The sequence below is a fragment of the Centroberyx gerrardi genome, unplaced genomic scaffold (genome assembly GCF_048128805.1).
Source record: "Centroberyx gerrardi isolate f3 unplaced genomic scaffold, fCenGer3.hap1.cur.20231027 Scaffold_174, whole genome shotgun sequence".
Taxonomy (NCBI): Eukaryota; Metazoa; Chordata; class Actinopteri; order Beryciformes; family Berycidae; genus Centroberyx; species Centroberyx gerrardi.
In genome coordinates, this window is record NW_027605334.1 from 14,043 (window position 1) to 25,855 (window position 11,813).

The 11,813-nt window shown below is 43.2% G+C and overlaps 1 protein-coding gene across 1 annotated transcript; it reads left to right on the forward strand.

The window, feature by feature from the left end:
* Positions 1-308: 308 nt before the first annotated feature.
* Positions 309-11,218, forward strand: LOC139929234 (ectonucleoside triphosphate diphosphohydrolase 6-like; the record flags this gene model as incomplete). Its single annotated transcript, XM_078282470.1, is given in 8 exon segments — positions 309-423; positions 1,754-2,060; positions 3,380-3,456; positions 4,137-4,184; positions 4,186-4,281; positions 6,687-6,762; positions 10,390-10,425; positions 11,130-11,218. Coding segments are annotated over 7 exon segments (678 nt in total), but the record flags the coding sequence as incomplete, so codon positions are not given.
* Between the last annotated feature and the right edge of the window lie 595 nt (positions 11,219-11,813).

Genomic DNA, 11,813 nt, shown 5'->3' on the forward strand with positions numbered 1-11,813 from the left:
AAAAAATCAATATATCTTTGTTTTATATGGAAAGTAGGCCTACTCAAGAGGAAAAACAGAATACAAATAAAAGTCAAAACACAAAGTGAACACTGTATTTTTAACCCGTGTGGTTTATCTGCTGTGTGTTGAACATAAAAAAAATCTGCAGACATGAAAATCTGATCCCGGGTCAGATTCCAGAGGGAAAAGGAAAAAGTGAACTCGTGTTTTCGTCCACGTCATCACAGCACACTCTGACGTAAACAGACAGCGACTTTTTGTTTATGATTGGCAGGTCCAGCTTTCAGCAGAGCAGTTAGCCGACAGGAGCGAAGGGAAGGAGGGAAGGAAGGAAGAGAGGAAGGAGGGAAGGAAGAGAGGAAGAGAGGAGAATGGGACAGAAAGTGAATCCAGGAGCTTGGTGCTGACGGCCTCTGCTCGGTAGGTTCAGAAACTTTTCTGTTTGTTCTCAAACAAAGCGGAGTGTTAGCCTGAAGCTAATTCCTGCCTGCTAACTAGCTGCCTACATTACACTGCTGTTAGCTTAACTGTTAGCTTCTGGAAATCAGTACCTGTGTAAATAAAGAAGGATCCGTCCCAGCTGAACCTGCTTCACAATGTGTAACATATGAAATAAAATATGTGAATACATGAAATGCCCTGTAGCACCAACAGTAGTAGTAGTTGTTGGAGTAAGTTAGTAGTAGTAGTAACAGCAGTAGCTGTTGTAGTAGAACTAGTAGCAGCAGCAGCAGCAGTAGTAGTAGTATTAGTAGTAGCACTAGTTGCAAGAGCAGCAGCAGCAGCAGCAGATAAAACACATCTGAAACAGACTGAACAGAGTGTTCATTGTTCAACATGGTCCTGTGTTCAGATAGAGAGATCTTCCTCCAGACAGGCAGACAGACAGACAGACAGACAGACAGACAGACAGACAGAGGTCTGATGATGAACCTGAACTTCACTCTCCTCAGTCTGAGGTCTTGATGAGGTGAATCTGCAGGACTCTGCTGTATCAAACTGATGTTGTTCATCTGAAAACATTCTTTTGAGGAAGAAAAGGAAAAGTCAGTGATTTTCAGAAAGTTGATTTTTGTTTCTGGTTTTGTTTGTTTGCTTCATGATAAAAAGTTTGTTTCTCAAACTCAAAGCTCAGCTGTGAGCGTCACTGTGAACAGAGAGGAAGAGGTCAAAGGGCACAAGGAGGGTACATCTATGGGTACATCATTCTGGTTGCTATGCAACACAAAGTTTGACAACAACTTGCTAGCTATATAATTAGCATTAGCTAGCTAACCTGAATTGACAAAGGGGAAAACGTTGTTGAAAATAAAAATGGAGCAGAGAAAGTTGGTGATGTGTCTGCTGTTGAAGAAGAGGATGAGGAGTCTGATCTGAACCGGCTTCAGTTTCATCCTCTTGTCTAACACTGATGTAATGTGCGGTGCGGCTGAAGTTGAGTTATGTTCAACTTTGAGCCCCAGAATGCACTGCGTCTAAAACGCCAAGCGCAGAGTGTGGAGGAGACGCCGCCTGCTGCAACCAAACCAAGAGAAGTTACAGGCGTGTTCAGAAAAGCCTGTCGCTGTACCTGATCCTGTGATGACAGTCTGTCTGTCTGTTACCTGTCTGTTACTTGTCTGTTACTTGTCTGTTACCTGTCTGTTACCTGTCTGTTACCTGTCTGTTACTTGTCTGTTTCCTGTCTGTTACCTGTCTGTTACTTGTCTGTTTCCTGTCTGTTACCTGTCTGTTACCTGTCTGTCTCCAGCAGCAGGATGCTTCCCTTCAGACTGTGAGAGGAAACGCAGCATGAGTGGTCATGAAGAAGCCGAAGCTGGCCAGTGTGTTGATCTTGGTGTGTTTCCTCCTCACCTACCTGATGTTTGTGAAGCGTCACTTCGCCGATCAGAAACCCGAAGCGTACAAGCTGCCCCCCCACTACCGGGCCCGGACGGACCGGCCCGCGCCCGCGCCCGGCCCGGCGGCGAGCGGACGCTTCCGGTACGGCATCATGTTCGACGCCGGGAGCACCGGGACCAGGATCCATGTCTTCAAGTTCCAGCTGGAGCGCAACGGTACAGACACAGATCTTCCTCTGTGCTTTTCTACTGAATCTAGTTTTGACTCCACATCGCTCCCAGTTCCGGTTCCAGTTCCGGTTCCAGTTCCGGTTCCAGTTCCGGTTCCAGTTCCGGTTCCAGTGCAGAAAGCAGGACTCAAAAACATCGCTTTATCATGAGGAAAAACATTAATCCTAAACATTACGACTATACTTTTCTTTTTCTTTTTTTATATAGGCTAGATATGTTTATTGACCTTTTGCTTTACACTGACACACTGCATGTTACAAGCAAAAATGTAAATGTAATAAATAGGACAAAATAAAATAAGAATGAAATGAAATTGAATGACATGAAAACCAAAACTTGACGAATCTCAGCTCAGCACGTAGATATTTATGATCCCACTGTGTTACAGGTTCAGTTACCAAACGTATCATTTAAGGAGTCACATATGGAAAATTAGTACATCATCAATTAAGGTTACGTCTGCTTTTTAAATTTCTCCTGTTATTTTAAAGTCAGCGGTGGAGCTTCACTGCTGGATGAATCCAGATGTGATTTGGAGATTCAGTTCTAATTCAGTGCAGCCTGAACCAGATTTTGGGACTGCGATGTGTTTAATGAGAACATTTTAATCCTCATGTTTCGTCTCAGAATGGATGCCTCTGTAGTCCGGGCTAACTGGATTCATATGGATGCATATAGATTAAATTATGTTTTGTAAAAAGTCGACCTAATGCCTCATTGCATTGCTTTTAGTGTATTTAAAACCACGCATGTTAGCGCAAAATATTAATTACCAGATTTGAGTCCCTGTGAAACAAGAGAGGCTTTCAGGCTTAATTCCTGCGCTGTGCTTTGATGCTGCCAGAGTCAAAATGCACACAAACTCATTAGTGCGTTTTAGGGTTTTTATTAGGCTTACACCGCCGGGGAAAGTTTCCTGCAAAGCTTTGCCAAATGGCTTAGTTATCGCATTCCACCGCTAAGCTAAATCACACAGGCTGAGTGCAGTTTTGGCTCTTTGTTAGCCGCGCGGCTAACCGCGCTGCGCCGACTAATGGCCGCCCGGCAGCACCTGTTAGTTATACAGATGTGGATTGTCGTTAAGAGCTTAACGACAGCTCAAATGTAGGTAGAGGTCGAAGGTTACTCGGGCACAAAGATGAAGTGAAATTTGATAAAATGAGATTGTAAAACATTGCCTAACTTTGTGTTTGACAGGCAGAAAAATCCCCAGTTCAGTAGTTTATAATCTTCATACCTGGAGTTGTATGATTGTGAAGTTGAACAGTTATTAGTTGTTTGTTTTGTTGTCTTTTTTCCTGCAGAAGCTCCTAAATTGGCCCATGAAACGTTCAAAGCCATAAAACCTGGTCTGTCCGCCTACGCTGACGATCCAGATAAGGTACAGCAGCTGCTCTGCACACTGCTAGCACTTCTGTTCATATTAGTATTAGTAGTAAAGCAATGGTAGCAGTGGTTGTAATTGTAATTGTAGTAGTATTAGTAGCAGTAGCAGTAGTAGTAGTAGCAGTAGTAGTAGTAGTAGTTGTAGTAATGGTAGTATTTCTGGTAGTACTAACCACCTCAGACAGAGCAGGTTATCAGACTTTGTTATTTTCAGTCTCTGTCGTGTCTGTCAGTGTACTGCAGTACTTTGTGTCTCAGTGTACTGCAGTACTTTGTCTCAGTGTACTGCAGTGCTTTGTGTCTCAGTGTACTACAGTGCTTTGTGTCTCAGTGTACTGCAGTACTTTGTGTCTCAGTGTACTGCAGTACAGTGACAGTACTTTGTGTCTCAGTGTACTGCAGTACAGTGACAGTACTTTGTGTCTCAGTGTACTGCAGTACTTTGTGTCTCAGTGTACTGCAGTACAGTGACAGTACTTTGTGTCTCAGTGTACTGCAGTACTTTGTGTCTCAGTGTACTGCGGTACTTTGTGTCTCAGTGTACTGCAGTACAGTGACAGTACTTTGTGTCTCAGTGTTCTGCAGTGCTTTGTGTCTCAGTGTACTGCGGTACTTTGTGTCTCAGTGTACTGCAGTACTTTGTGTCTCAGTGTACTGCAGTACTTTGTGTCTCAGTGTACTGCAGGGATCGTGGAGCTGCTGGCGGTGGCCCAGGCCGGCGTCCCCCCCCCCCCTCTGGAGCCACACCCCTCTGGTCCTGAAGGCGACCGCCGGACTCCGCCTGCTGCCGGGGGAGAAGGCCGCCCACCTGCTGGACCGGGTGCGACTCTGAGATTAATCGATTAGTCAGTCGACTAGAATCTTGATAATCGTTTTAGTATCAAGTAAAAATACCAAACATTTTCTGGTCGCGGCTTCATAAATACTAAGATTTGCTGCTTTTCTCTGTTTCATCTCATTATTAAATTAATACTTTGTGTTTTGTGGCTGCTGGTCAGACTGAGGAAGAAACCTGAAGAATCACTTTGGACTGAACAGTGATGGAGATTTGTTGTTATTTTAGACATTTTATAGACAGTAACTGAGGCAGTCCATATGTTAGGTAAGAAAATTTACATAGAATAATGTTTCTCTGGTGCGTCCACTTCAAAGAGGCAATTCAAGAATCAAAAAAAGGGAAATCCACACAAAAGATATCTTGGTTGATTTATTTTACATGTTTCATTTATGTTACTTGTTTTATAGACTAAATAATTGATAGATTCATCGATTTTTGATTTGATTTATTGTATCATTTTAAAACAAGTTACATATATACAATATCATGTAATGCACCTGGTAAAAAAACTACTGAGGATAAAACACAGATGCCGCTAAAATAGCTTTAAGTGAAAAACCGCTAATGAAAATAATCATTAGTTGCAGCCCTAGACTCTAACATGCGCTCACCATTCATCTGCAGCGGCTCACCGTCCTGCAGGCTGTACTCATGGTGCCTGAGGTGCCAATATCCAATTCTTCAAATCTTTAAATTTGACCATTTTCATGCCAAAAAAATCTCCAAACTTCCAAGTATTCGGTGTTTCTCCCAGGATTTTCTTCTTGTCAGCGTGGAAAAGACACTAAAACTCTCCACTGAAACCAGGATGATAACATTGACCTTTGACCCTGCAGTGTGAGCGTCTTGCTCTGCTCACTGAGCTGCACCCAAACACCTGGGAAGCGCTGCTGCAGTAGTTCGATCAAATATTGACCCTAAAAGCCGGATCCAGAGCAGGTGATCAAACTACATGAACAACAGGTCACTTGCATAATGAACTGCTGCTGTAAGTTCATCTCAGCTGCTGGTCCTGGATCAGCAGGCAGCGGGAGCAGCACCTCTGGATTAGACTGAGCCCCGCTGCATTATGCAATTGAATTGCTTTAGCTAATATCCTCGCGGGAAGCTAATGCCTCTCCATCCCACTGCTCCTCCTGATGATTTTAGGGGGAAAAAAGAAAAAGTCTATTAAAGCTTTTAAGTAATCAGTAATAACAGGACTAGGCCAGTCAGCCAAAATGTGATTTAATCTGTAGCTTTGCTCTTATTATCAGACGACTCCTGATTTGGCCAACCACAGGGCCGATTAAAGAGGGGGGGTGGGGGTGGGGGAGTTCCCCTTGTTAAAATATAATAATACAAATAGAAAGATATGTGATGCACCGCGTGTGTTAAAGGGGAACACAGCTCAAGTTATCAATTCCTATAATGTTATTCCTTTGGTGCCGGACAGTTCAATTAATAATAACAATAAGCTTTTTTTAATATAGCACTTTTTGAAACACAGTTACAAAAGTGCTTTACAGTCAAAATAAATCAAAGTCCAAAAACAATAATAACTACTAAAAGAGAAAAGCTGAAATAACAACAATAAGATGGAACAATAAAAGACAAAACAGAGTAAAAGCAACATAAAACATAAAAGAGGCAAAAACATAAACATAATACATGAGGGCAAAGCCAGAAAGTTGTGAAGTTGTCATGTAAAAACTTAAAATGAAACATCTTCAACTCTTCATTTCAAGTCCAGTGGATTTTGTTTCTAATTTTTTAGACTTGTATCATATTTTAGTTTTTATAGCCAAATTACTTTAATTGTATTAATTTATATTAATACGGTGTGAGGATGGGATCATGGCATCAAGCTGTTTTCAGAGTGTCAGACTGTCAGCGGTGACACCGGGGTCGAGTCCCAGCTGCTGAATTTATTCATTTTGAAGAATCTGGAATCTGTGAAGCTCAACATTATGCACAAAGCATTTCTGAACTTTTGAACTCTTTTGATCTGTTCCCTCAACATGTTGTTCCATCCAGAAACACGTTGAAATACAGAACTGCTGTTTCCTTGTGACTTGAAGTTCCGCTCCTCTCTCTTTCATTCTGTCAGTTGTGCATCAGTCCTGATGTGTTGTCAGTCTGCCGCTCATCATTGAAATGTCTGTGTGGTTTGGAACGAGATGCGGCTTTAATTAAGTTTATTGATTCACAGAAAAACCAATTGTTTTTGCCAGTCTGGTGAAAGTGTAATGCTAAATGTGCCAGTCATCCAGAGGTAAAAACAGAAAGATACATGTAGTACAGAGAAAATTGGTAGGTAAATAGGTAAATGAGTTAATCGGACAATAAATAAATCCGTCAGTTAATCCCAAACACTCTCAGTGAGCAGACGTGTCCCGTGTGTCCAGGTGCGGGCGGTGTTCCTGGAGTCTCCCTTCCAGTCCAGAGAGGACAGCGTCTCCATCATGGACGGAGCTGACGAAGGTAAAGTCCCACTCCGGCTTTTACCGAACAGTGGAGAGTAAAAAGTTGTTTACTAACTGTAGCCATTAAAGTGCAAATACAGCACTGACCTCAGATTTTTTACAAACTTGTATTTATGCTAATGAGTTTCTACATTCACAAGGAAGTTGTACACTGTGCAAAAGTCATTATTTTCACTAAAGTTTTACTGAGGGTTCATAACCTTTCATAAGGTTTGGGGCTGCAGCTGTCTTGTAACATGATGCTCATCTCTTTATAACCTCAACTTTACGCTCAGAGTATTTCTCTTAACATCTCCACACTACAGCTGAGAGATACTGACAAAAAATCGAATTGCGACTATTTGACAGAATATTGCAATTGCGATTTAAACTGCGATTCATTTCATCACAAGTTTTTCTTGTCATAAAGTTTTAGAACTTCAAAATAGTTTAAAGAAAAGTGACAGGGTTAAAAAACTGGATGTGAGTGAGCAGATTTACTGAGTTTGAGTCTGATGAAGGTTTTGATTCTAAACCTTGTTCACAAATCCAGTTTGGACCGAACTCTCTCTGAAGAAATTAACTGCAGACTCTGAGATTTGGAAGTTGCAGAAGTTCATATTGCGATTTTGCTTTTTTTTTTCGATTCAGCTCTTCTACATAAGCTTGTTATTGTTTATCTCTGAAGTGATTGGCAGATCAACAAGTCAGATGAAGTGAACAGTGAGTGGATCCTGTTTGAAGACGGAGGATTTCTCCTCCTTGTTTTTCAGTCCAGATAAGCCTGAGAGGTCAGACGGTTCGGTCCCACTCTGATTTCCCCAACGCAAACTGCCAATATGGAGGATTAAACAATATGGAGGATTAAAATTAGATGGGACAGGAGACTGACTTCTTCATGTGGCCGGTGGAGTCCAAGGCTTACCGGCCACTTTCCCTGTTTACCGGCCAAATTGATTTCACATAAAGAGAAAGGTTGAGTACCTGCTGCTACAGTAACTTACCAGCCACTTTCAATATTCTAGCAGCCAAATATAGAATAGGACTCTGAGTGATGGTTGGTTACCTGTCAAACTAGCAGGTGGAGCACATACATTTACCAGTCATAATTATAATAAAGTAGAGTTACAAAGTGCTTCTGAAAAAGAAAAATAGCAAAAATAACATCAGTAGACAGAATAAAACACATGCTAATACATAGTCCAGGATCCCTCTAGGATACTAATGAGACACTTTGCCTCAAATCACTGACACTTGTAGTTTGATTACAGTCACCTGTTGTTTGTCTTCCAAGATGGCCGAACGGTGCTGTAATGGAAGACTGTAAGGAACCCACATGTGACGTTCCCTTCCTCCTGCTTGGGTCCAGTCTGCTCTCTAAAAAGTAAAAGGCCTTCAAGGAACCTTCAGGGGGGTTTCTATCGCAATCATAGGGGAACCAAAAAGGGATCCTTGAGGAACCCCTATGGTTGCAATATAAAACCCACTGAAGGTTCCTCGAAGGTCTTTTACAATCATATGGGAACCAAAGAAGGATCCTTGAGGAACCCCTATGGTTCCAATATAAAACCCCCTGAAGGTTCCTCAAGGCCTTTTACAATCATAGGGGAACCGAAGAAGGATCCTTGAGGAACCCCTATGGTTCCAATATAAAACCCCCTGAAGGTTCCTCGAAGGTCTTTTACAATCATATGGGAACCAAAGAAGGATCCTTGAGGAACCCCTATGGTTCCAATATAAAATCCCCTGAAGCTTCCTTTAAAGGCCTTTTACAATCATAGGGGAACCGCAGAGGGATCCTTGAGGAACCCCTTCGTAAGGGGTTCATGAATGCTGACAGTACTTTCTGCGACCCCTAACATGTTGGGGGTTCTCGAAGGAACCCTTTAGGCATATTTATTTCTAGTGACAAACCCTAAGGTGCTTATTGGCTCCCAGTGGATCCAGATCTCTGAACCGCTGGTTTTTAGAGTGTAGCCAGATGTTTACGGCCCATTATCCAGCGGTTCCACCTCCAGGTTACTGGGTCTGTTTTGGCCGTGCGTTGACCTTTCCACTCTGCCATCACAAAGAACCCTAATGCACTAATACGATTGTTGTGTATATATAGGAATCACATGTAGAGTTTGTGTTTTAAATGCTCGTTCTGTATGGACACGGAGCAAGCCCGCACATATAATCCAATCCTTTTAAAGTAGTTCATACAAGCAATTACGGCCATGTAGGATAATGTCCCACTTAATCTTGGGGGGGGGGAGCGATTATCCGCCATTCATTTCTGAGGCTGAAAATGTTTTCTTCTTCTCCCCGGTGGATCAGCTCGTTACAGCGGGACTTGCTTCCCACTAAATGTCTTTTATGATTACCGAATTAACTCGTCCAAGTCCACTTTTCCTCCCTTCACTGAGCGACTAATGGACAGATTCCTCCGCCTGGCGTTCCTGAGCTAATGCTAAACTCTGACTCAAACTATAACCGGATTCCCCCAGCCTTATTATCGCTCAGATATTTTGCCGTTCTTGGCCTGGATGCTTATCCCGCGGTGAGATTACCCTCGGCCCGCCGGCCCCGGATGGAAGCGACTTATTGTTAATGCAGATCTCTAAGTGGTATTTGGTGTTGAGGGGCCGCGGGGCGCTAAGTGCCGGTGTTTAGCTTCCTGACCTAAAGCTCAATCTCTCTCCATACTTGTTTTGTTTGAAAATTGCTTCTTAGCATCTCTCCATAAGAGTTTTATGGTAAAGCTCCTATGATATAGTTTCTATCAAGCCCTTTAATCATCCTCCTGCATGCATCCAGGGTCAGAGGTCGCTGGTAAAAGGCTCTAATGCATGCAGCGGACTGATGAGGCTGAGTGCCATAGATACTAATGTTTCTTTGGGTTGACCTGGATAACAGATCCTCCGGCCTTAAACAGTGCTGCCATACTTCATATACATAGACTGTATGTACAATATCTGCTTGACTTGACTTAATTTTTTGTCATTTTCCTTTAAACTGACTTTCATTTGTCCACATTTGCTTCTTCTTATGTATACAGTATCTAATGTGTGTCCTATTTGTGTGTGTGTGTGTGTTTTTATTCTTTTACTTTGTACTTTGCATAAGAAAAGTGCTATAGAAATAATGTTTATTATTATATTATTATAGGGCTGCGTAATGATGGCAAAAATGACAATCTCCAAATATTTACAAATCAAATCAAATCAAATTACAGTTATTTGTCTGTTTCAAGAAGCAAAATTATTTTATTGCACTTTTGCACCTTAACATATATTTTCCCTTTTTTCACTGCAGTATTCCTCACAGCAGCAGCTAGAAAGTCTTGTTTTCTCTCTCATGGTTTTCCTCATTCAACATTTCAAATAATAAAACTAAACAACAGATATAACTGAGAATATAATGTACAGTATATGTAGTGCGCTGCAGCGTGGAGACGATCCCTCCTGTCCTGTCGGGTTTCTCTGCCGCTTCACCTGAACTGTTGTTCTGGTCACATGATGTACGATGAGCATTCAGAGGCTGTGATTGGTCAGGAGTGATGAAGAGCTGATAAACCAAACACACACTTCAACATCGCTGAATTCCATGATTATTAATTGTGGAAACTTAAAACCATGATATGTGATTATGTTTCTCCACTCAGGTGTTTCTGCCTGGATCACCGTCAACTTCCTCACTGGTGAGACTGCTGCTGCTGTGTGTGTGTGTGTGTGTGTGTGTGTGTGTGTGTGTGTGTGTGTGTGTGTGTGTGTGTGTGTGTGTGTGTGCTGATATCAGTGTTTTGGGTTGAACCAAAGGGAGTCACTCTATATTGGCTCTCTGTGTATTTCCATCCATCCTTCCTTTCCACTAAGCTTCCTTCCTTCCTTCCTTCTTTCCTTTCTTCCTTTCGTGCTTCCTTCTGTCCTTCCTTCCTGCCGATGTTCCTTCCTTCCACGCTTCCTTTCTACAAAGCTTCCTTCCTTCCTTCCATCCTTACTTCCGTCCTTCCTTCCTTCTGAGGTCTGATTTGAAGCTTAATTTTGAAAATGGGTTTATTTCTGGTGTGTGTGTGTGTGTGTGGGGGGGGGGTTCTGTGTGTGAGTGTGTGTGTGTGTGTGTGTGTGGGGGGGGGTTCTGTGTGTGTGTGAGAGAGTGAGTGTTGAAAACCAGATTAATGTGGACAAGAAATAATGATTACCTGTTATTGGATTACTGCCGCATCTCTCTCTCTCTGTCTCTCTCTCTCTCTCTCTGTCTCTCTCTCTCTCTGTCTCTTTCTCTCTCTCTCTCTTTCTCTCCCCCTCTCTCTCTCTCTCTCTCTCTCTCTCTCTCTCTCTTTCTCTCCCCCTCTCTCTCTCTCTCTCTCTCTCTCTCTCTCTCTCTCTCTCTCTCTCTCTCCAGGTGGTCTTCACGGTGCTGACTTGCCCACAGTGGGGATGTTGGATTTGGGAGGCGGGTCGACACAGATCACCTTCCGCCCTCAGGACGAGGTGAGGGCGAACGACACAGACAACACAGAAAGAGAGAGAGGAGGAGAGAGAGAGAGAGACAACAGGCAAGAGAGAGAGAGAGAGGATGAAAAACAGTGCAAAAGGAAGACAGAGAGAACGAAGAAGACAGAGAGAGAGAGAGAGAGAGAGGACTTGTTCGTCAAGCTAGCTCACCCTCCTCTCTCCTCCTCTCTCTCTCTCTCTCCTGTCCCTCTCTCTATCCTCTCTCTCTCTCCCTCCTCTCTCTCTCTCTCTCTCTCCTGTCCCTCTCTCTATCCTCTCTCTCTCTCCCTCCTCTCTCTCTCTCCTCTCTCTCTCTTCCTCCTCTCTCTCTCTCTCTCTCTCTCCTCTCTCTTTCTCCTCTCTCCTCTCTCTTCTCTCTCCCTCCTCCTCCTCCTCTCTCCCTCTCTCTCTATCTTCCTCCTCTCTCGCTCTCTCTCCCTCTCTCTCCTCTCTCTCCCTCTCTCTCTCTCCCTCCTCAGCTCTGTCAAACTACCAGGATGGCTCCATCTTAGAGGCTTAATCTGCAAACGCCGCGCTAATCCCAAATAAACACCCTCACATCAGGCTGGGGGGGGGGGGGGGGGGGGGGAAG